Raw genomic sequence first — 26,275 nt, forward strand, 5'->3', positions numbered from 1 at the left:
CCTCAAGTGAAAGTGAGCAGTGAGGTTTATGAATAAAAGTATAGTCCGTCCTTCCACAATGCTTCTTCAGTGAAGGCATCACTTTCACTTTGCTCTGTTTATTCTGCATGCAGCCTCCGTGTTCTGTCTCACAGGTCAGCAGTTTGCCAGTGACCTGCAGTGGGACAGAAGTAGTAACTCAGATGATCTGCTTTGGAGCTGGTGTCTAATGTTATGCTAAAGTGAAGTTCTGAGGCACAAAACTATGAACGGATTTCCTTGGAAAGACAGCGTCAATATGTATATGCTATGGTATTACAGTTCAGAAATTCCTGAGTGTGGTGTTTTCTGTGTCTAGCAGTATTATCAGAATTACTTTTCAACTGCGTGAGAGAGAGAAGAGTAACAATTTTGTACCTGTTTTGGGTTATTTGGACTGTGGGGTATGGGTCAGAGAATATTGATTAGATCCATAAAATGCACCTGAATGCTAACTCTTGCTGTGTCTAAGTGTAAGTGCTCTTCTGCTTAGTGAAACCTATGTTCCCAGGTAAAATAACATTAGGGTCCATCACAGCCATCTTAGCAAGAACGTAATTGAAAGCCAGGAAGAAATACTGTAGAAAGAGCTATGGTTTTTGGAAGTTTAGGTGACTCATTCCATGCTTTGGACCATCTCCAGCCTGTCTCACAGAATACAACTGGAGAAGATGCCTTCATTTAACTCACGTGTTAGAGCACATAAAACTAAACTCCCTTTCTCCTCCAGAGGAGATTTGAAGCAACTTCTCACCTCTTAAGTAAATCCATAGGTAACTATCTTTCAAAGGGCATTCTAAGAAGGGAACTCTAAATAAAGTAGTTTTATTTTGCACAGAATAGTTAAAAATCTGCTGAGACAAGGAAGACGTAAGCAACTGCTTAATGTCGCTACTAGAGCACTCGTCACTCAGAGGAGGGGTGTTCACTTTGTTCGGCTGTTCTTGCATAGCAGGAAATTCGACTGGGTGTCTGAGAAGGTCATTCCCTTTTGTATGCTTTTAAAATGAGTATGTTTGTATACTTTAGATTCTTTTTGGAAGAAACTGAAGTTATTTTACTCTTGTTTGGAAGCTTGAAAAAAGAACCGGAGTTACTGGTGACTGGAATGGAGGTGACAGGGGTGTGGGTTAGGTTGTTGGGAGAACAACCTAGCCTAACAACCTGTTGTTTTGTTCTGCTTATCAGAACTTGTAAATGTATGGAGGCTTTCTAGAGCATGACATAGCATGGTTCACATTAATTACTCTTGGACACTCTGAGCTTATGATAGGGTTGCGTCTCAACTGTTGGAAATACAAAAGCAGATGGTGGGTGTATCAGGTGTTTATGGGCAATAGGCGTTTATGATTCTTGAACGCTGGCGACGGAGTTTGTGATTGAGGGGGTTGAATTGAAAGTAGTAGAAAGTAACTTATTGACTGGACTTAGTAAATTAAGTACTATCATTTCAACAGAAAAATGTGAATATTGTCATGGAAGACACTTATGTTCCCCTCATAAATGATTACTTTTTTTTTTAATTCTTCAAAATCATATGTGTCATGTAACAAAACATGGCGTACTAAAATGGTAAACCAGATTATTGAGCTCGATGATCTCCCAAGTGATGCATTTTTAAAGACATTATGGTCACTCAGCATAGTCATTATAGTAATTCAAGTCCCTGTTCACAACTACTTAGAACTCCTCAATATTCTTCCACAACCATTAGCGGTCTTCTAATTGTTTGCAAAGGAGTATTCCTGCTTCAGTTTCCCTGGTAGTAGTTAAGAAATCTGGGCTTTTCTGCATTTGCATCCAGCTGTCAAAGTATGTGGAAATTTGCATTTGCATGAAGGAGTTTTTTTTCCCAGAAGAGGTTCTATTTTTACAAAAACTGTGGGAAGAGATTTGGACATTTTGGCATTCTAATACTATAGTACGAATGCTCTAAATACCTATTTTTTAAATCAACGTAATGTCTTTAACCCACATTAGGGTAAAATAAAATTATTTTAGATTGTGCTGAAGCACTTTTTTTTTTGACTAGCATAACTAATCTCAAACACAAAAGCTTTATGGTGAACCCAAGTCAAAAGGGAAAAGTTGCAATGTATCAGGTAAAAGCTGTTCTTTTATGTTTTTTTTCCCCAGCATATGAAAATGGAAGTTCCAGATTTCTGTTCTGAATTGAAATTTGGGAAGAGCTCTGCAGTCATACTGTGGTGCATTAAAATACTGGAAGCAAAATTATGGATGACGGATTTAGAAATCTGTTACTTTTTAGAAGATTTGCATTCTCTTCCAAGAAGATTAACCCATTTGGACTTTTCTAGTTAAAATTAGTAATAGCCAATGTAGTGAAAAAATAAATAGTTAAAAATAGAAGGTCACAAGCAGGAGAGTTCTCTTCATAGGCTGCTTCCTAGAGAAGTGGCAAAATAAGAAATTTCCCTATTAATCAACTTCATCATTTTACTTAGATATTGCAGATTTCTCCTTTTGGAAAGCCTGGGTATATTTTTCTGCCCAGAGGACGAAATATGCTTACAGACTGGTTCGGATAATGTATTTTCGATTTTGTTTTATACATCTATTATATGTTCCTCCTTCAAGATTCCTCCTCCTCCTCCTCCTCCTCTCAGTTTTTTTTTCAAGACATTTTCAGGGCTGGGAAAATTGGGACACAAATATGTGCAGTACCCAGCGCAGCGCAGCATTTATGGAAATGTCTGATTTGCTCTGAACTGTAAATTCTAAATAATGATAAGTGGAATTACTGCTGTAATTATCTTTCTTTAGGGAACATTTCTAACTTGAAATATAAAGCCTGTCTATTAAATAACATTTATCAGGAATGTTTCCTTAGGCATACTTTTCAGAGTTGTATTTTATTTTTATCTTGAGCAAGATCTGACTCTGCACGGTTTGTGTTAGAGACAGGGAGAATAACTAGAACAGGCAAATGCCTCATAGGCAACAGGGAAGCGAGTGGAGAGATGAAAGATGAGCTTCCCGCAGCTGCAAAAAGGATATACACTTCAAGAGTGCCCTATAAGCCTTATAAAGCAATAAAGGAAGGAAAACAACATTATGAAGGGTCCTAACAGCCATAAAATTCCAAAAATGGCAAGGATTGCTTTCATTATATAAAGTGTTCGTTAAAGCTTTAAATAATGAAATAAACTCTTGACACTGAGAATGGAAACCTTCACTGTTCAACCAGCCTCTGTTTACTTTACAATAAGCCAGGCCATAAAAGTAGTGCCACACAAATACTCCATTCTGGGGGAGCTCCGGGATGCTCGAGGACCACACAGTTCTCCGGCTTCAAAGGAGCAGAGTCTCCAGCAGCACGCCCAGCTCCTGGCCTGCCGCCACGCCGCTGGCAGCCGCCGCTGGTACTCAGCTCGGCCGAACGGTAGAAAGTCTGAGTCAGAAAATCCCCAGGATTGTTTTCATCAGCTTAAATTAGGTGTTTCGGGGTTCTTTTTTGGGGGAGGTTTTTTTTGCTTTTTTCTTTCTTTTGAAGCCCAGGCATATTTTGGGTATTGGAAAAATGTGCTGAAGACTTTGGGACCAGAAAGTAAGTGGGGAAACTCATTAAGGAGTCTTCCGGGATTCAAGGTGGAGATACTAAAAAATGTCTTCTATGTAAAATGATTTACTACTCACTTGTTTTAAAATATAGAATTTGAATTAAAATTAAGAATTTAGCAGATTATACAACAGGTATTTAATTTGTCTATCAAAAGAATGGGAAGAAAGTATTTATTTTGAACCGGAATACTTTTAAAATTCAAAAGACCTTGTATCTGTTATTTTAGCAGTGCTAATATAGTTTATCTTATCTGTTAATAGCATAATCTGTTTAAATATTTTTTCCTGAATTAGAAGCCACTTTAGAAAACGTTATAAGCTGTAAAGTACACATGGAGCACTCTTCCTTATCTGTCACTGAAATTCAGCCATTTTCTGCTTTGCTTGCAACATACAGGAACAAAATGTGTCCTTGGAGAAAAAAAAGAATTCAGCTATATGTGGGTAAAATTATCATTGAAACCTTTACGCTACAGCATACTCCCCTTAAAGGCACTTGAGCAGTACTGTAATTTATGATACTGTTTACAGTGAAAGTGTGGGATCCCATTAATTTTTCTGCCCAGTGCCATAGTTTACCGTTTGTTTCTTCGTCATAGTTCTGAGTAGTTTTCTAAGCAGCTGATGAGGTTAAACATCTTTTTTAAAAGACATTGGTAAAAAAACCAGCTCCTGATACATATTTTTGTGTTCATGTATGTGTTACATGAGATAAATTTGTGCAGTTTTGATATCTCTGTACTTGCACCATCCAAAATGCAATCCTTTGTCTCTTGGCATATTTTTGGGAGACCAGACAGGGAGACTGTCTGCATCATGAGTGGGAGAAGTAAATGAGTCACAGTTCTCTTTATGAGGAGCTTTGTTTCATTCAAATCCCTCTTGCCAAGATGCTGACACTGAATTTGAGTCATCAGCAATAAACAAGTCGTACAGAAAATTGAATCTTTAGAGGGCAGAAAATCATGGGCAAAGGAAAGGCACTCACCGGCGAGCTCTCTCTTAGTCTGTGTTTGAGAGGAGTTATTGATTGCCTTATTTCCCATGGTGGATTTTTCCATAAGTGCCTTAAAGTAATTCAAAGTCCCAGTCTGAAATTTCATTTCGAAACATGGCATGTGTAGTGAAAACCAGCAGCATCAGTCAGGCTTCGAGATCACTGAAAATGAAACTGAGTTTTCACCGCACTAAACAGGGTGATTGTAGTCCCTGGTTTTATAATTAGCTTTTTACCTGCGCTGTGTCCTAAAAGACTGAGATCAGTAAGAAGTACTGGCATCTTCCAGAAAAAAGGAAAGATTTGGTGAAGTTTATCTTGTGTTGGGTTTGGTTTAGGTTTTTTCACTGTATAATGCAATTATCTTTTGCTTGAATAAATTTACTTCATATATCATGGTAGCAGTCCATCAGGACTGGACATGTTTGTGTTCAGGAAGTGATAATAGATCAGCTAATATGTATTTCAATTGAAAGGGAAACTTTTATACTATATCAACTTTAAGTGTTTTACTTTCATGAAAGTAACACAGCACCTTATTTGTCTATGGTACCAGCGTTTCTAACCACTCTCAGCTTTTAAAGTGTAAATGCTTTAAAGAAGGGTGGTAATGTACAAATTTTTTTCATGTGGAAGTATTTTCACATTTAATAACCTTCCCCTCAACAAAATGCTAAAAAGTAAATATTTTGCTGATTACCTAAAATGTGCCTTTTATTATTTTCATTTTAAGGTGTAATTCCATGATCAGTCTAGGACATGGCATATAAAAGGATGGAGCTGACTAATGGAGGGGCCAGGAAAGGGGATAGGATAATGGAACGACTTCAACATTTACGGGCATTTCTTCCTCCTCAACATGTCTTGTACAACGTGGAGTATCCCAAGGGGCCCTCTATTACCTAGAGTTCCTTCTTCCCTTGTGATGAGCGTGTGTGCTGTGCTTACGTTGCTCTGAGCTGCCTCTCCCAGCTTTGCTCTGTCGTCTTTGTAAAGAGGCAAAAATCCAACACTGTTGAAGAAAAGAGAAAAATATGGTAAATTTTCAAAGAAAATGGAGGGTATAATGCAAACAGTAGCAGTTGTGGTGGGCATAGTTGAATGAACTTACACTACAGCACGGCTTTGCTAAATATAGCTACAAAATACTTGTTGTCTGTGAGTGCCAATGTAGGAGAGCATTGCCATCTGCAACTCTGAAGGTTGCAGAAACAGGGGCACAAATCACAAATAAAGAGATGGGAATAGGATTACGGAGTGCCAGAGCTGTGGTCCTGTACTCACTCAATCGGGCAACCTTCTTCCTTGGAGGGTTGGATGGTCTTTCATTTGTGCTGTCCCTTTCATTGCAAAAGTGACATTTTCCTTCTTGTGCCCGAAAAGACCCTGGAAGATTAGAAATAAGTAAACTTGTTTTGTGGAAAGAGGATCAGTGTACTGCATGCCTGTTGTTCAGCAGTCCTTGACAGTCAATTTTAAATATGGATGGGGAAAAAATCAGGGTAAAATTTGCTACCTTTTCAAGTTCGGTTACTGTTGGTGAGTCCAGATCTCTCAGGCTTGTGCTTTGCTCTCCCCCGCTGACTCTTGGATGCTGCACGCTCCAGGGTATACATCTGTGGCCCTTGGATGGTGGAAACCTGTCAAATCACCAGTGGAGGTGAGGAGGAAAAGAGCAACATGTCCAGAGGAAAAAAACCTGGAGAATGCCGATGCAAATAGGAGGCTGAAAACCTTGAGTGCAATGAAGTGAATGCAGCTGGGGAGGAAGGGAGTGAGGAGGAGGGCCTGGGGACCAGCTGTGGGATGAAGCTGAGAAATAGCAGAGCAGGGCAGAGTGCTCAGGAGCAGAGCCAGGGCCAGGGGATGGGGCAAGAGCCAAGGAAGGAGACAGGCAGACAGAGCAGAGGGCTGCAGGGAGCTGCTAAACGGAGGTGCCACCTTTCAGCTGCCCGACATTATGTGATGGTGTCTTGTTCCAGGGAGACCCATCCCCAAAGTTCCCTGCAGCCAGGTGCTCCTTCTGCTCCTGCATGCCCTTAGTGCTGGAGTCTTTTCATCGTCCCTCCATCCATGGCCCAGCCTTTTTCGTATAATCTGCCGCCAGCCTTGTCCCCTGCTTATACCAGCTTGCCTCCCAGAGCTGTTCTGTGCAGCATTGCAGCGTGGCTCGGAAATGCCACACCAAAGTAGGCAAAGGTGTCACGAGAAGAAAGCTAGAGGGTGATGCAACGAGGAGGTCTAAATGTGTAGGGGCTTCGAAGAGTTTGTTCGTGTAGTAAATAGAAAAACCAACACGTACTGCCTGCTCAGACATTGTGGGTGAGACCCTTTTCCCCTGTCTTTTGAGTTGGACTTTGAATGCATGCAGCAAAGTCCTGAGAGTCTGCTGGCTTTTCAAGAGAAGAAGGGCTAATTAAAAAGGGAAAGGTAGCATAAATCCTGTATTCTCATGGCAAGGAAGTATAGTTCATGTAATCCTGTTGATATTCTCTGAAAGCCAAACCTAAATTCAGTATTGTACTGTGGAGGAGCATGAGTTAGGTGGACCTAACTGAAAAGGGGTTTGTTCCTCATATGATACTTGTAAAATTATTGCATTAATTTGCAAAGGAATGAAGGACATAGACCAAAGGTCTTAATATTGTGTTTAAAAAACTGAGTGAATGGTAATTGATGATAAGAGCAGAGTTTAAGCTCAATTAACTTTTGGTGAGCTGTCTTTAGTATATATTAGGAGCTTACACAATGAGTTCAGCATAGCTTTGAAATGCAATAGTTTTGCATATTATAATAAGATTTTAATGGTAATTCAGTTATTGTTCTTATTCTGAAGTCAGTCTATGTGGAAAAAATACAAATTAATACAAATACCATTAATCCTGATAAATAAAGATTTTTGTGTACTTCCCCAGACTATATGATTCAGTTGACTTCCTTCCGCCTCAGAATGGTAATAGTGATAGTACAATGAAAATTTTGGTGATTTTATATTTTGCTTTTACATGTTTTTTAGATTTGGTTACCAGGGCAATGATGGACAAGATTATAGAAAGATTAGCGATAATTCTAAATGATTTTGCTGTTTGCTTCTAAAGTTGAAATATTTTCATACTAAATTGTCTCAATCATTTTATTGGTCATTTTTTGGTGGAGACAGTGGGCTGGGGAAGGAGTCACCATTGTTCCTTCTCAGAATAATTCCTTTACGTGGTGAACTTCAAAAGAGTGAGTCTAGATGCTGATTTGAATGAAAACTTATTATGGACAGGAGATAACACTTGGTGGTTGTCTTTCCCACTTTGGTGTCAAAGAAATTGCTTGTCCTCTGCATTTCTTCCCATTAAGGACACCATAGGTTTAGAAACTAGCGGAAGAAACTTATATTGCAGGAATGGGTGCAGGTTCCATGAGCGATGTCTAGAATGTATAGCTTGCGATATCGATTTGCGTATGTATGTACTACCATGTGTGTGGAAGAGTAACCAATAGTTAAGCACCTGTTGTTAATAGTTTCATATTTAAAATGGCATTGCCAACTTGCACATACCACAATGGAGCTGTGGTTCTCCTTGGATCTCTCTGTTCTCCTTTAAGAGCAATAGTAAATAATAAAATCAAATTTTCATTCAAATTAAGATGTATCTGGAATACATAAGAATTTGGTATTGATGAACACAGTAAATTAATGGCAATTTGTTTAGCAAAACTTTAAAAGAAGAAATCATTCATATTTTATAATTTTCAAATAGAAATAAACACTTTGTTTCATTAAAACATTTTAATGAAGTGGTACCTATAGTTACTGTCTGGTTTGTGAGAAGCTGATGATTGCAATGGAGAGGGAGCTTGTTTCACTAGTTTGAACACATGCCAGAAGTATTCAAAATGGGAAGAAATGTGCTTGAAGAGTCAGTGGGTTTGAACTTTAAAGGCTTAGGTCCTCTTGCCAAGTCTGCCACTTCTTCCCTGGGTAAATATGGGATGGTTATAATTTGAAGTGCTTCACTCTCACTTTCCTTATTTTAAAACACAGATATTTTAGTTGACTTCTTTTGTAGAGCAGTTTGAGATACGGTAGCAAAGAGGATAGGTGTTATTTTAAGCACTGTTTTCTAACCAGAGGCGAGAGGTTGGCTCAGGACGCTGGCAGAGAGGCTTGGAGAATTTTGCCTCCTTATTGCTTATTGGAACCGTCCCCAAGAAAAGGTCTTTCATCGAGGAACAACATCTGAAGGTGTTTTCATGTAGTTACTGATTTCAGACCAACCCACAGGAAGCTCTGTCTATACATTGGTGCTAATTTAGCATCCATTTACCAGAGTGGCTGGGGTTGAAATGAGTATGTAGTTCTCTTGGCAAATGGTCTCCTTAGGTGAAGGTTGAACATAGGGATGGAAGAGCATGAACAGACACACGTTGCTGTATCTAGCTGGACATTACTGCCGAAGCTCCACTTCTTTTTGTGGTTTCTGCCCTCCTAAGCCGTCAACCTTTTACAGACATACAAGTCCAGTGTTGCAATTGAACTTTAACTGCATGATGAGTCTCACAATAGCAGATACGCTTATTGAAAAGGCAGGGAATATGGTGTTATTTCAAAAATCTTATAGTTGTAAAACTTATCACTCTTTTTAGTATCCGAAGTAGCTTGTATTGAATTTAATACATATGTATATATGTGTGTGCATCTGTGCTCGCACATTTAGAAGGAAGGATCTGCGTATTTGAATTATATTTAAACAAGTATTTTAACCATTAAAGGTAGATCTAGAGCTCCAGAGCCAGGACTGTATCGTAACTTCAGTGCCAAACCTCTCCTGAACTGTAATAAGACTAAAAGTATATGTTTTGTTCTACGTATCTAATTATCCATCACTTTCTTTTAGGAAACTTTTACAGAAAAGTATTTTTGCATCCTTACATTAAAAAAAAAGATACCTGAGGAAACTGCAGACACAGTGAAGGGTCATATTAATTGAATTTAAGAAATTCAAACATTTGTCTCCAAAATTTTTTTTGAGATTTAATTGGAAAGTCAGACAAGGAGTCTTTACGCTAGTATTTTCTAGTGGATCTGTGGTAGATTTGTTTGGTTATGTTTCTCTCAGTACTCCTTAGAAATCAGCTAAAACATTTATATTGCAGAAATGATACAGCAGCAGTTTCAAGTCTTTTGTGCCTTACATGCTTGATTAGAAAAATCCCATTAATGATAGAAAATGCTAATCAGCAATGTGTTTTGCCAGCCACCACAGGCCCACGCACTCTATATAATCCATTGTTTATTAACCTAATGAAGGTCATTGTAGCTTTTGAAAGCCTGTGTGACAGCATCTCAAAATGGTTTTAAAACTCTGTGCCGCTGGACTTCGGTGCTGGAATAAAGCAAGGCTGGGTATTTACTTGTCAGGAGTTTTTTCTGGGTGGAATGATCATACTGTGCTTTTCATTTGTTCATTATAATTGTCAAGACAGACAAACAGTGCAGTGGTGGCTAAGCTGATGGTGCTGCCATTAAGCAGCTAGACACTGTCTTTATCCATGTCTTATTGATTTTCCTCTTCTTTTCTTGGCAGGTGACATCACACAAAAGGGATATGAAAAGAAGAGATCAAAATTAATTGGGGCCTACCTGCCACAGCCTCCTGGTACGTGTGTCTGTGCTTGCGATATATGAAGATGTCAAGCGTAGTGATAGTTGCCACAGTAAAAATCTGCATCTCTGAAGAAATATATGTGACAGAAACAAAGCTATTGTTATGCAGAAAAAGCTATTCCATCCATTTTATGTATATTTTTATATATATATGTCCGCTTTGATGTGTGTGTACATTTTTTACATACGTTGCTGTGGGTTTGGTGGTCATGTCTGGAAAATAAAATCAGACTAGGCTCGTTAGAGAGGTGGTGTTTGTTAGAAGTAATGCAAAAACACAGAGGAAAACGTGATGTCCTAACTCATTGACACCTCAGCCAAGTAAGCTTTCTGAACAGAAGTATACACAAGAGTGGAAGAGAACCTTGGAGTTTGAACCTTCCTCCATTACTGGGTTTCCTCCCTTTTGAAGACTAGAGAGACCAGCAACATCCCTAGATTTCAGCTTGTCCTATAACGCGTGGGCAACCAATCCTTTATAGATACCTGGTCTCAGTGTTGAGGGATGGGTTGCATGTACTTGCCCAAAAGGTGTAAAAATATCTTCAAACTAAATTTAATAATGTATTGCTTCATTGGAGTGATTTCCTATATATATTTATAAGAACTCTTCAGAGTTCTTCCTCCTTCTGAGGCACTGGATCGTGAAGTTGAGTATGTAGTTGTAGGTATTGGTGTAGGCCTCCTTTTTGTGTTGGCTTCAGAGGAGCGTGCCCCACACACTCGTGGCATCTCACTCACCTTACGGAGGCTCCACTTGGGCTTGACTGTCCTCTGAGCCCTGTTTTTGTTGCAGGCCAGGGAACTAGTTTCCTCCTTCTTTTACAAAATCCTGCCTTTATGGTGGAGTTGATGGTTTTCTATTTAAACTGCTCACGTGTGGAGGTACTGCCTTATTCTCTTTTCTTCAGGTGTATATATATTAGCTAGCTCCACAGCAGAATGGTATTTCTGTGCCTTTGGATTTCACTTGATCTGCTCCACTGGTGGGAACTCCACAAAAGAGATCAGTGTTACAGACACCTCCATTTTCTGCAGTGATACAGCCTGATTTGAGGGTGTCTGTGACATTTCCTAGCCATTGGGAGCCATTAGAGAATGAAACAAATCAAATCAACAGAATTACAATACCAGAGGTGCAGTTATTGAATTCTGGGTATTTATTGGTCTGACCAGACTATCAGACATACAATAGTCTTCATAGTGTGTTCTCATGAGACCTACTTAGCTTTACTGAGTTATGGAGAGACTGTTGCCTCACAGTGATCCTTAACACAGCGGTGTGGTTGATACCAGTATTTGTTTATACAGTTAGTTGTGCCTTTTTTTTCTTCACACAAGAAAATACAGCTTTTTCTCCAGAAAACTCATAGTCTTCTGGTCAAACTGTATCCGTGGCTGAAACTGCTGGGGATTCATCATGCCTGTAATGATGAAAGAGAGAAGGTGGTGAACCCTCCGAGGTTTATCTTTCAAGGTCTCTGTTGTGATATTAAAGTTTTCCAGTGTAAGGAAAAGCAGACACATCTCTGTAAGCCAGTCCTATAGTGGGGTCCATTCAATAATTTGAAGAGGTCATGATTCAGGATGTAGCTAATTTAGGGCTGGTTTAGAGATGAGAAGAAATGGAGTGAATGTTTTCTGCTCTACCACTTCCCAGAAAATCCTGCACTGGGAATGTGGGATATGGATGAGTGAAGGAAGATTATAATAGGATGAAGAGGAAAAGTATTGAAATATTGTCCACTGTTTTCTTGCATGTACATCAAGCTCAATCATTTAGCTGATGGCTAAATGAATTATTTTATTATAGTGGAAGACACTGCTTCTACTGTATTAAAGTATTTTTCTCCAGAAACTGGTATTATTTGTGCTTGGGTCTTTGCTGTCTTTGTACTTTTTGTTTGTTTTGTTTTGTTACCTTTTGGACAAAACTTGAAACAGTTCAATTTGGTATTCTCCTTCTAAGACTTTACTCATCTGAACGGCTTGAGGTCCCTGCTCACTAGGAAGGGGGAGATGAATCCTTTCCAAGAAGAAATAGGATAACAAAACAGATGCTGCCTTTTGTAAGCCTCTGTTAATATCTGAAGAATCACATACATGACCAAATTAGTAATTTGTTTTTTTGTTGTAATCTGTTTTGATGGGGAACTGCAAGAATTTATAAGCTTTGACAGTCTTGGATCTTGCTATTAAAAAGGAATATGTTTTAAAGATATTTTAAAACAGTATGGAAATGGACGTGGCTCTTCTGCTGGGATTGGAGGCATTGGGGAAGGGCAGGGATTTGCATTCTATGACGGTGTTCAACAAACTAAAGGAAATCCAAAGGCAGTTCCCCTCTGTTGAGACATCCAGTCCTCTTGCTGCACCTTTGCTAACATTACTAACACCCATGTTGGCAGAGTGGAACATTGACCCGCGTTGGCTCCGTGAGTGTCCTTTGGTGTCTGTGCGTGCGTGTGCGTGTGTGCTCTACTGCATGGGGGCAGCAGCTCCATTCGTTGCTGTAACAAATGTAAAAAAACTAAACGTGAATTAATTAGTTTTTTTCAACTTGTTACAGCAGCGAATGGAGCTGCCGCGGTACGGTGTAGACTGCAACACAGTGAAGGAGCTGCCAGAAGAATGCTCCGCACTGCCAACATTGGTGTCTGTGACATCCGGGAAGCGGCCGCTAGAGAGAGAGCAGCCAGCACGGCAGGAAACCGGCCTCTCTTTTATTTTCGTTTTGGTGAGCACAATGAATGTATCTTTTCCAGTCCATATCTGTCTGTAACTGTGCCTCATCTGGAAGCCTCTGGTAGACACCTGCATCAATATGATAGACTAGGAGCTGCTAGTGACAAGGCAGGACAACCAAAGGACAACATCTGGAAGGCCGTTACCTATTTTTATATGCCTAAGAGTGAAGTGATGGGAAGGGAGAAGGAATACTCCTTCTTAGTAACATTTGAACATGTTAACATCTCTCTAGCTTCCATACCGTGGATACTTTGGAGGAGGTTTCATACAATAAGCTGGCAAAACACAGGAAGGCACGTGTTTCTAATTCCCTTTTTGGCACTGCCTTTTTGCAGTGCTCTGGACAGGTCCAAGCCCACCAGAATCCGGAGGAAGCTGTAAAAATCTAAGCACCCCTAATTCTGTGCTATTTTCAAGTAGAGATCTCTGCCCGAGCTCCACTCACATCCAAACCATTCAGAAGCAGACTGACTTTTAGGAACAGGCATCAGGCTGGTAGAGAAGACTGGAGGAAGAACATTCTGCAGGGCTACGTGTCTGCAGTGTGGACAGGCAAGGCATGACCCCAGCCATGCCTGCACAGCTATGTCCTTCAGCAGATACCCGTCCTGCCTTCTGGGGGTGACCTGTGGCTGGTGGCAGGCAGTCTGCTCCTACTCCCTGGGTTTGTAGCAAGGCTGCAGAGGATTCACAGCCCCTCAAGACAGCAGATTTTCTCTTGCCAACCATGCGGGCACATGGAGGACATCGCACTCTTGCCTGTGTGCTTGTCCACTCTCCCACAAGGCAGTCCAGACACGGTGTAAGAGATGGCTAGAGAGAAGATCTGCAGTTCTGTCAGCACAAGACATACCTGTAAAAAGACGATCCCTTTGAGACACCTTCCCTGCTCATTTTCAAACCAATTTGCCATAATCCTATAGACGAGATCCGTACTGGGTTCTGACTGTGGTGTTTGTATTTCTCCTTTTACGTGGGGCTACTCTAAGTCAGGTTCCCTTAGCCTGACATGATTAACTTCCTCTGCCCAAGATTTTTGCAAAATGGAAATGATTAAATTTAAATTGCAAGTTCAGGTTTAACAGAATTAATGATATAAAACCATGTAAGTGCTAAATGTAGGCAGTAGAAGGGTTGGCTATATACATATATAAACACACACACATATGTATCTCTCTCTCAATATATACCAGAGGTCTTTTTGTTGTGCTCATTGGGATACTGTCATTTTAGAAAGGGAGAGCTGTTACTTTTCAGGAATGGGTATAATCCTAATCCAAAAAAGGGAGTCTGGGCAGCCATGTGGTTGATACTGTACCAGGTGATGTGAGAGTTCATTCTTAGGCTCCCTATTTTTGACAGGACAGTCCCAGAGAGTATATTGTCAGATAGGCTGTACAGCAAACATGCAGTGAGTCTGACACACGGGGGAAGTGCTGGATCTGCTGCACATCTGCAAATTGACTCCGCAGTGCATGCACAATAGGTCTGACATATCCAGATGCTGCACAGACTGCACATACGCAAAGGACATTTGTACTGTTCCAGCTGGGCTGTCAAACATCCAGAAATCCGGAACGGATATGCTGCGTTTGGCAATGTTAATAGGAGAAGGGATAGGGGGAGCCCCCTTTTTCTTTCCCATTAAATCCCCACCTGCTTTAACTTAGGGAGACAAAAGTACAGCTTTGTTTCCTCAAAACGCTTTCTCAGGATGTCAGTTTGTAGCTGGAGATGTTCTGTGCACAGAGTAGTTTTTCTTTTCTTAGCATGCCCATATGTCAGATGTCTAAAAATAATAGTGAATCCAGACCTTTATATCTGCACGTATATCCCAATCTCTCTTGTGCTGTGACCTTTCTCTTACTGCCTCCGTAGAGGAGCCCTGACAGCCAAGAGCTGAAAGAATAACCACTTAAACAGGCATTTATTTCAGAATATCTTTCTGCAGATTATCTTGATTAGATCAGTCAGTTCTGGGTAAGATAACATGTGGACAGCTGTGTGCACGCTATTAAGAGAAACCCTCCCTAGAATAAAAATAACTAAATTACCTGCATCCCCCATAAGCTGTGTTTTTGCCCAGTTTGCTTCCAGTCTTTTGCCAGGAAATTTGATTATTCATTCACAGAACAGAGACGATGTTGTTATCAATTAAGCTTTTCTTCTAACGGCTTAGACATGGGTGGTTCATTCTCTCTTAATAAAGTGCTGTGTCTACACTAGATTACTTTCTGTAATTTCCCATCATTGGTACCACCACTGTAGCTCTATTTGTAATGTAACCATGTAGACCAGTCACCAGTGCTTTATTTATTACGGCTAATAAACCTGTGAGATGCGGTGTTTAAAAGGCACCTGCTGTTCCTTTCACAGGCCTAGAGACAGATCACTGCCTCTCCCGCTGCTGGAGCCCCCGCAGCACCAGCACGGGGAGATTTCAAGCTATGCAGTGCAGAGAAGATAATACATTCGCACAGAAGATCCCTTTACCTTATGAAGCAACAATTTTCTGTAGAATTACAGGAACTACTTTCTGTAGCATCTGTTATTAACATGACACACATTTATATATATCTGTAATGTGTGCATACATTTGCATACTTTTCTATGTGTATGTGTGCATACATTTGCTTTCAACTATTCCTGCTGCTAGCCCTTTGGGCACTCAAAGTAAACTTGGCGATTACAATTTCATTTTCTCTTCCGCAGACGTTATTTGGATTGCAAAGATTGCAAGGAAATGTTTAAACAAAGCTTGATTCTGGAATTGAAAAAAACCCTCATGTATTCACTGTATTAATAATAACGAGTATTCCTATCATCACATCTGTCTTCCTAATTCTTAAAGATCTTATCAAGGGATAACCATGATGGGGCATTTCAAAGCATATATGTGTGTTGATAACATGGATCTCATTGAAAGGCATATGCGTTGCACAACTCATGGACACGTTTCTGAAAACAGTGTGACAGATCTTTCACAGATGAGAAACTGGCACATAGATGAATGCTTAGTAAGTCTTGTTTTTAAAAAAGAGTTTTGGTTGGAATTGGTGGATGCCTTGCAGAGCCTAGTTTGGTTAAAAAGGAAGGTTCTGAAAGCATCTGAGAACTACCCCTTGATGCCATCACTTAAAGCGTGATGATTACTGCTTCGCTTTTGCCATGCTGAGAGCCCAGTTATCATTTTATGCATTCTTTGTTTTGTGATGGCACCTCTGTTTCCTATCCTGCAGTAAGACCTCATAATATTAAACCTTGTTCAAACACAGAGCAAAAAATACCTTCGTTCAAAGACTTTACACCCTAATAGTAAGGCCAAAAATGGGTGTAAGGGAAGAAATTAGTACATGATGAAATCAGTTAGTAATGCGGGTAGTGGTTTCAGCACTCAGCATGACGGTTTTTTTGGGGAGGATATTTTTAGTACACATCAGAGTCGGGGTGTTTTTCAAAGAATTTGAAGAATTTCCATGAAGTATCCTTTGACGTTCATAGAGACCATCTGTGAAACATAAGAGCATAGGAGGAAACATGAAGATGTTTGTCTAAAAATTTGACAAATGGGTGAGAAAAGATGGCTCAATAAGAGGCGAGCAATGGGGGGTAGAAAGGGAAGATACCATTGAGGGCCTTGAGACAAAGCTTGCCTGTACTGGAGCAGAGGAGATGGAGCCAGTGGAGGCATGTGAAGAGCTGGGTGCTGCTGTCAAAATCAGAAACTGCTGGAATTCACAACACTGCCCAAATTTGCCTGCAGCAAATTTCTGAAGGATGGATGTTAAACTGCTGGCAGTGTAAGCTGACCAGCACATTGGTGAATGTGTTTGCTATGTGCGTAGGTAGCCTTTTTCTACATATTCTAAAAGAATCTTCAAATAGTACACTGAAGCTGTGGGACTATCTATAGAAAAATGGAAATCAAACATAGCATGTGAATTAGAGCTGTAAATGTGATGTCCACCATCTCTGAGGTAATGGGGAGAAAAAAGAAGCCCATGATAGCCATGCTGAGCTTGAACTGAAAGCTAAAGCTTGCAAGGAAATGCTGGAAGGCAAGATGGAGACTGTAATAAGGAAAGAAGAAGATGAATTTGAAGTATGTACGTTGTTTGAAATCAGAACCAAGTGCAGGAATGAGTGTGAAAGCTCACCTGTGAAGGAAAGATTGTTAATTGAACATGTCTAATCAGAAATTCCATTTTATCCATATTTATCTAGCAGAAAGTGGCTCCACTTTCCTGGATGTCTTTGGTTGGGAGTCTCGCATTTTAAATCTCCTTTGGCTTATCCAGTGAATTCATTACTTAGATGTACATTTGATGGGAAGAGTGAAATGCCACGCTAAGTTACAAGTTCCATGGGGGTGGTGTGACATTTAACCTGTTTACAAAATACATGGTGTGTTCATCACCTGGCTTTGCTTTTAAAGCTGAGCCACCAGCCATTGCATAGAAACTCAGGAAATACTTTGAAATGAATGTAAATACCGTTTCTTAAAACTGCACTGCAAACACTGTTTGCCTTCCTTCCCACTAGCCCTGGAGTTGCTGGGTTTATCCTACAGTTCGCTCTCCTGGGGTCACACACTGTAAGTTAGTTTTAGAACAATAAATGTAGCCTGTGTCTAAGAATGCCTTCTATTTCTTGTCAATTAGACATTTCGGCTTTTAAATATTTTTAGATTCAAAAATTTGACACAGACATCGGAATAAGAGATACATCAAAGCAACTTGTCAGCTGTCAGTAAGGAAACCATTGTCCTCTGTTGGAGAGGGCAATGCAATTATTACCACATTATCAGCACATAGCACTGCAATTTAGCTACAAAAAGAAGTAATAAATAAGGGAGGAACAAAGAGGTAAAGGCAAAAAAAAAGGAAGGAAGGAGGTGAAGCCTGCTTCCAGCTGACAGTTTTGTGCCTTCCATGCACTTAAAAATAAAACTATCCAGCTTGCAGTGGTACTGCTTAAATAGCTTTACAGAGGCTCTTGCATTTTTAGCTAAATACAGTCAAGGCAGGATCCAGCTTGCAGATTAGGATTTGTAGATTGATATATAAGTTGTCTGCCTATGAACCTGGTATTTAAGCTCCCATTCTTATGTGAAGAGACACAGTTAATTCAGTTGATGAAACCCAGAGAGCTTTTCAGCTTATTCCAAAGCAGATACCTCCACTGACCACCTGTGTAGTTCTCAAGGCTTCACTGGGCTCATGGAGTTACCTGAAGATAGGTGTCTAATACTGTTCAGGATTTCCTACGGTATCTGCACAGAGCGAGCACATATAAAATGGGGCTTAGAGGGGACGCATGCCATTCTGGTCAAGCCAGGTATCATAGTCCACAACATCTGAAAAGGCATTGGAGACCTCTGTTCAGATTCCTGAGTCCTGGCCTAAGTCTCTGTTTTTCATAATGGGAGCTTAGCCTAAGCACCTTCTTGTAGACACCTAAATACAGGTGTCCTAATCTGCAAGCTGAATCCCACCTTAGCAGTGTTAGAGAAACGAACTAATGCTTGTATTAAGAACGTGGCTGTTTGCTCCAGTGCACCTGGTAATGCTTATGTGTAATGTGAGCATAAAGCACTGATTTCTCAGCCTTTTATATAAAATAACTGTGTTCCAGGCATATATATTTTGCTAAAATTCTTCATGACTTGTAAGGAGTCAGTCATTAGTGCTAATTATGCTTACCTTTTAAAGCCCTGCTGTAGCCGCAAGACTGGGGTAGACTATGGCGTTACTAAGAATGATGCCAGTTTGACAGTGACTGTGATCGTGTCTCCACACAGGGCACTGGTGTGACACTGTCCTTTCTTTTATGAAAGCCATTAATTGCTCTGCTGCCTCCTTAAATGTAGGAATTGATCCAAGTATGAATTCTCAAAGCCCATTACGCCACCGCTTCCACCGCTTCACAAATGCATCTGGGCAAAGCTGCACTTGAACAAGCATTAGCACTTAACTCACAGACCCTGTGTGGTGGCTATGAAAGCTATCATTTTTGGGGTTTAGTTATGTTCAGAAGTAGAAGTAAAAAAAAAAAAGATGCTTGTTACTGCACGATAGTGCTAGAGCCTTCATGGAGGTGAACAATTCTGCTGTTAACACCGCTTCGCTATTTATGGCAATACTACACTGATTTCATGGTCTTCATTATTCTGTATGGCTTCTCCTCCTACCCATCGCTCAGGAATGGCAGCGTGTAGGTTCTCACTATTGTGTACTTTGTTTCACACCATCATTGGTGCTGTGCGAGGAAGCGGGTGCACGGGAAGAGAAGGTGTGAGTCCAGGCGGTGCCAGCTAATTCCTGCTCCAGCCCCTTCAGTAAGGAGCTGTCATCAGGTTTCTTACTGTCTCTCCAAAGTGGGGCAATGCTTTGTGTTTTCTCACATTAAAGGCACTTGGTATGAAGAGAGGTGTCCCCGCAGATGGCTGATGGAGAGCTTCTCCTCTGTATTTTAGTGCAGAATGAACTTCCTCATGTAAATCGGTGCTGTCGGTGAGCCAAGTTCACACATCCTGCTCTGTACTTGGGTAGACGTTTATTCACTATTTTTATATTTATGGGAAAGTGGGAAGTAAAGTGATCCCCAGACCTCAAAAGCAGAAGATATTTTGATATTCTCATTTAGTTTGCTATGGCCTTAAATGACTACTAGTGTAGGATGTTGGGGCTGCCTCTTTCCTAACTCTAAGAAGAAACTCCATATTACCCATTGTGTCAGAATAGACTTACTTAGAACAACAAACACACGTGTACAAAGTAGGAGGGAGGTAAACTAGTTAAAGTGTCTCCATTTTAAGATTAAATGAGAGATTTCTGTATCTGTAGTGAGAACAAGTAGCAGTATAATCTCCATAGTGAAGTGGAGGAGGGAAGAGCTCTCTGCAGTGTCAGGGAGTGCCGTGGGCGGCAGTGCTGCCTGGCCAGTTGGGCGTCCTGCTGTCTTCTGCAACGTCAGGGTCAGTGTTTGAGGTTACCTTACATGCACTGTCTTTTTTACACCTTGAAAAAGAGCTTTGTGCACTGCCCACAGGTGCAGAAGAAGAGACTGAGACACCTGAGGTGTCTCATAGCCAAATGGCCAGAAGGAAACCATGGGCTTGAATGCATTTTGTCCAACGGCTTTCAGGTCTACCTGAAAGGTCTCCCTCCTACAGCAGCTGCGCACCTCTTTGTAACTGATGCTTTTCCTCACAATTTAATTTCCCCTCAGTGTTTCAAAAGCCTATTGCATGTGGTTTCGTTGTTAGAAGGATGCATTTAATCCCTTTTTCCATGACATATTTCAGTAGCAACACCTACATTATTTTTGTTTGTTCTTCTCCACACGCCATTGCCCTACAGAAGTCATTTGCCATGGGAAGTTATGGCACTGCTTTCTTCACAAAACCTCTGTGACACAGAAGCAATTTTAGGTGCACATTTTTTGGGTGTGTTTTTTTAGGATTTTTGTAAATATATGTGATTTCCAGAAAGTATCTCATTCCTGACAATATGGATAGGGACTGAGATGAATAATCGTAGTTGGCATCTTGTACAGACTGGAACATCATTTTTTGAAAATTTTCAATCAAAATTAATTTTATTGTTAACTTTATATTGCTGGATCTCAGGGTGACCCAATAAAGAAGAAAAAATCTAAATATACAAATGAGGCGAAAATATTTCTTCTGATTATTTCAATGATTCGGAAGTTAGGTTCATCTGCCTTAAAGAATATAAAGGCTTGAGGGCAAGTGAAATTACACAGTACTATAATGTGGAGAAAGAGCATTTAAATGAAGACATTTTATTTGATTTAAGAATATGAATTATTAATCACAATCTGAGTAGAAGAAAATTTATCGATTCACTGTCTTTTATGCACCTATGAGCTTTTACTCCAAGTATGTTTTTTAGCCAACCAGCCACTTCTCCACAAAATCAAAGCAGACTTGACATTGCTGATATTCCAAAGATTTAAGAGAGAAGCTGTATTTTGAGTTCAGTTTGTTTTTACAAAGAAATAAGTGTACAATGCCAACTTTTTTTAAAAAATGCTTTTTAAAGAGTCCATTGAAACATAATTGAGACTGATTGAAGTCAACATAGCATTTACAGTTGGTCTGTATTCTACATAAAAATTCTTGTTTCCACACAAGTAAACTCTTACCTCTCTCCAATAAGCAAGCATTGAATAGTTCAGAAATAGTAGTGGAGAGTTTTTACATTGTGCTTTAATCGAAAAATATGAACAGATTTCCAAGCACTGTTTTGTTGAATCCAGTTTCAATTTACTAGTCATCAATTTGAATACTTAATTATTAATCATTTAATTAAGTAATTTTATCAGATCTCTCTTACTGTCAACCCTAAGTGCAAGAGGCCAGTTTTACTTCTGTCCCTACAGTTACACAGTGTGTAATTACCTTTAAAGGCAAAAAAATAATAGGAAAGAATTAATTTCATTTCTTTAGGTACTCCTGTTTTTTTGCCCCTGTGCATCACAGTGCCTAACGCTCTGTGCTTTATTAGCTCTAAGCTGAATGCATCTCTTACTGGGCCTGTCTGCTCAGGTTCTCCTCTGGAAGAGAGCAGGGTAGCATATTACGCCGCTACTATTACAGATGGCAGGTTTGCTTTCTTATTGTTTGTTTGAATTTACCTGCTTAAGTAATTCACTTCACTCTTCTCTGGAAGTTGTCAAGGAACGTTAGTTTCTAGAAGTGTTTATATACAGTGCTGCTGTTATACCACTACTGTCATTGAAGGAGCCTTCAAGAAAATACCTATTTTTTAAAAAAAGCAAATTTGCTATGGGAAAGGGATGAATAGAAGGTTTGGATCTTAAATAGATGTTTAGGCCTGGCATACTGAGATGCTGCACTTATATATTATAAGGCTGAGTTATTTTTATTGTTTTGCTGGAACAGATTACTCTTCAGCCTGGTTTGGTGCAGTTATTGTTTACTTTCTGGCCTTGGTAGCTGAAAATGCCTATAGGTATTAATACAGTTCCCTTCCCATAGGGTATCTAGTTTCTATAGGTTAGTACTGTGTTGTCACCAACCGATACCATCCAACTGCATGACATTTTAGATAATACGCAGTGGCTAGGTCTTCTTAGGAACTGTTTTTAACCAGTTTGCAGGAAAGCTTCAAGATCCATTGCAATGGTGTCCGCCTTTTACTAGCACATTACAATATTTCCTGAATACTTCTTTATGAAAGGTTACCTGTTTCGGAAAAAAAAAATACCACCAAGCTTACTGTCTGTATGCTCTTCTTACATAGTCTGTGATCCTGGAAAAAGGTTGTCTTAGAGAGAACCTGGAAAATAACCATACCAGAAAAGCTGACCAGAGGCAAGTACTGTGTAACCAATTGACATGACATGGTTTAGCCACTGAATGTTCATTTTCTACTTGTAGTGTAGGCTGAACTCCTCCTCACAATTAACTTCTGGAATTCAATCAGAATGAGCTTGTTTTTTTTTTTTACTAATGCAGGGGTGGACCAGGCATTACCACAAGAACGTCGAACTCCTGTTACTCCGTCCTCTTCCTCTCGATACCACCGTCGCAGGTCCTCAGGGTCACGGGATGAGCGCTATAGATCAGGTAAGTAGAACTGAAGACCACAGAATTGGAATGAAAATTTGAAATGGCTGGTTCTGTTCTGTGCTTTTTTAAAAAGAATTTTCTTGTAAACTCATGTAGTAGCTATGCATGGGAAATATTCGTTGTACGAATACAGAGACACCATCCAAGCATGCAGGGGTGGAGTTACAAAGCCAAAGTACATGTGGAATTGCTTCTGGCAACAAATGTGAAGGGCAATAAGAAGGGCTTCTACAGGCACATCAGCAGCAAAGGGAAGACTAGGGAAAATGTGGGACCACTGCTGAATGGGGGAGGGGACCGTGTGATGAAGGGCATGGAAAAGGCCAAGATACTTAATGTCTTCTTTGCCTTGGTCTTTACTGATGAGACTTGCCTTCAGGAATCCAAGGTCTCTGAGACCAGGTCTTGAGCAATGAAAACCTACCCTTCGTGAAGGAGGATCAGGGAAGGGGACATTTGAACAAACTGATCATGCACAAGTCCATGGGACATGATGTGATGCATCATTGGCCAACATCATTGTGATGCCACTCTCAATTCTTTGAAAGGTTGTGGCAATCAGGGGAGGTTCCTGAGGACTGGAAGAAAGCAAGATTCATTCCTGTCTTCAGGAATGGCAAGAAGTAGGATCTGGGAAACTACAGGCCAGTCAGCCTCACCTTGATCTCTGAGAAGGTGGTGGAGCAAATAATCCTGGAAACTGTTTTTAGATATATGAAGGACAAGGAGGTGATTGGGAGTAGTCAGCATGGATTGACGAAGTCCCCTTATTAGGTTGGTCAATCCATGCTTGACCAACCTAATAGCCTTCTACAATGAGATGACTGCCTTGAAGGTTGAGGGAAGAGTGGTGGATGTTGTATGCCTTGACTTTAGTAAGGCATCAGTGACAGTGGCAGTGACAGTGTCTCTCATAACATCCTCACTGACAAACTGGTGAGATACGGATTAGATAAGTGGACAGTGAGGTGTTGAGCTCGGAGGGTTATGATCAGCAGCACAAAGTCCAGCTGGACACCAGTCTCTAGTGCTGTACTTAAGAGTAAATACTGGCTCCAGTACTGCTTAATAGCTTCATTAGTGTCCTTGCTGGTGAAACAGAGTGCACCCTTCACACATTTGCAGATACCGAATTGGGAGGAGTGGTTGGTACACCAGATGGGTGTACTGCCATTCAGAGGGATCCAGACAGGCTGGAGGAGTGGATGAACAGGAATCTAGTGAAATTTGACAGAGGGAAATGCAAAGTCCTGTGCCTGGGGAGGAATAACCCCATGTACTCTGACAGGCTGGGGGCCCTCTGGCTGGAAAGCAGCTTGGCAGCGAAGTCCTGGTGGTCAACAAGGTGAACATGAGCCAGCAAGGCACTCATATGGCAAAGAAGGCCAACAGCCTCCTGGGCTGCACTAGGAGGAATGCTGCCAGCAGGTCAAGGGAGGTGATCTTTCCCCTCTGCTCAGCACTGGGGAGACACATCTGGAATGCTGGGTCCAGTGCTGGGCTCCCCAGTACAAGAGAGAGATGGACGTACTGGAGTGAGTCCAACAAAAGACCACAAAGTTGATTAAGGAACAGAGCCTCTGATATGTGAGGAGAGGCTGCAAGAGCTGCAGCCTGGAGAAGAGAAGGCTCAGGGGGATCTTATCCATGTGTCTAAGTACCTGATGGGGGAGGTAAAGAAGGTGGAGCCAGACTCTTCTCAGTGGTGCTCAGTGACAGGACAAGAGACAGTAGGCACAAACTGAAATATGAAAAATTCCATTTAAAAATAAGAAAAAACTTTTTTATTCTAAGAGTGGTTAAGCACTGGCACAGATTGCCCAGAGAGGTTGTGGTGTCTCCGTTCTTGGAGCTATTCAAAACCCCACTGGACATGGCCCCAAGGAATCTGCTGTAGGTGACCCTGCTTTGAGCAGGGAGTTGGACTGGATGATCTCCAGAGGTTCCTGCTGACTTCCACCAGTCTGTGGTTCTGTGGCACAGCTGGATTTTATTGTACTGATTCTAGTTTGGTGAATACCATAAGAAAAATATTTAATTTGAAGTATAGCAAGTTGGGAACATCGTTATGCCCTAAGTAGAAGCACTGATAAAGGGAAGATAAAATTAATTTCAGAGCTGAACAAAAGGGTAAAATCTCATTTCCAAATGAATGGGATCCAAGTCTCTTCATGATGCTGCTCCGGATATAACACAAAGTGAAGGAAGTGATTTGTTTATAACTGAAGGAAAAGTGAGCTCTGATCTTACCTTTGAAGGTGTAAGCTGCATGTACTACACCTTAACTGGATGAAGGGTAGGTGTGCTCAGTTGTTGTTTCAACTGCTACAGGCACTGCTGCAGTATAAGTGTCCTTCTCAGATGACAGCCAGAGGCCACGGGCTGCGTTATCTACTGCTGCCTCTCTTGCAGCTGCCGAATAAGGGAGCTATAGACAGCAGCACCCATCAATCGTTGTGGCAGAGAGACCCTTGCGAGCTGAGAGTCAGGAGCCAGGGACTGATGGTTGTGGAGAGCGCAGAGGAGCCAACTGTGGAAGTTCTGGTTTGTGTTTGAGAGATGCATCTTGCTGGACACAATCAGACACATTGTGCTGACACAATTGGAAAATTATAGAGAACTCCTTGTTAAACCTTTTGTAACATATCTCTGGTTCATTCCATTCATCAAAGAGCTTGCCGGTCCCATTTAAAGGAAAATGAAACAATAAATGTTCACAGAGAAAGTTCATGTATGTCCAAACCATTCTGATAAATTTGAAAAACTCCCCTCTCCCCTCAGAAACCTTGGGTTCACGCTGTAGATGCTGCCAGTTTTTCACTGGATAATGGTTGTGGGATCTGCATAATAATTCCTTGATATGTAAGCTCCTAGAAGCTTCTCCCACATTACACTAAAAATCATCTGATTTCTACCCAATGTTTTTAAACAGGTAAAAATACTATTCCTGAAATTGTCTAGTTTGTGGGTGTGCAACCCGTCGTCCTCAAACCTCCAAGCTGTAACTCTCCAGAGCAGTTCTGTTAAAAACATTCGTATTTTACTGTGCGTTGAAAGTCACCTGCTTGAGCTATGCTTGCCATTTGTAAACTAAGATGTTGAGTCAGTTTGGGGATGGGCAAAAGGAGACATCATGCACATCTTCCCTATGTGCCTCTCCAGATACCCCAGGAGTGCTCTGAGTTGGTGTTGCTGCTTCTTGGTGTCAGTCGCTGCCTGCTGCCTTAAAAGGCAGGCATTTGTTCAGTGAAATGGTACATAAGGTCCTGCCTTAGGAATGGGGAAAAGTGTTGTAATGATATATACAGATAATAAAGATGCAAACTGTGTTGCTGTATTGGGTTTACATGGCAATGTTTTGGTAGCGGAGGGGCTACAGGGGTGGCTTCTGTGAGAAGCTGCTAGAAGCTTCCCCTATGTCCGATGGAGCCAATGCCAGCCGGCTCCAAGACGGACACACCGCTGGCCAAGGCCAAGCCCATCAGCGACGGTGGTAGCGCCTCTGGGATAACATATTTAAGAAGGGTGGGGGGGGAAACCTGCACAATTGCAGCCAGAGAGAGGAGTGAGAGTATGTGAGAGAAACAACTCTGCAGACACCAAGGTCAGTGAAGAAGGAGGGGGAAGGAGGTGCTCCAGGTGCCGGAGCAGA

At 40.9% G+C, this 26,275-nt stretch overlaps 1 protein-coding gene across 1 annotated transcript in view; it reads left to right on the forward strand.

The window, feature by feature from the left end:
- The first annotated feature begins 3,301 nt into the window (after positions 1-3,301).
- DIP2C (disco interacting protein 2 homolog C) overlaps positions 3,302-26,275 on the forward strand; it is a 166,119-nt gene continuing 143,145 nt past the window's right edge. Inside the window, 5 exon segments of the mRNA XM_019471878.1 lie at positions 3,302-3,401; positions 3,533-3,586; positions 10,177-10,248; positions 12,826-12,993; positions 22,510-22,620. Of these exon segments, the coding sequence (XP_019327423.1) occupies positions 3,302-3,401; positions 3,533-3,586; positions 10,177-10,248; positions 12,826-12,993; positions 22,510-22,620 (505 nt within the window).

This window comes from Aptenodytes forsteri, unplaced genomic scaffold (assembly GCF_000699145.1).
Source record: "Aptenodytes forsteri isolate BGI_AS27 unplaced genomic scaffold, ASM69914v1 Scaffold257, whole genome shotgun sequence".
NCBI classification, from domain to species: Eukaryota; Metazoa; Chordata; class Aves; order Sphenisciformes; family Spheniscidae; genus Aptenodytes; species Aptenodytes forsteri.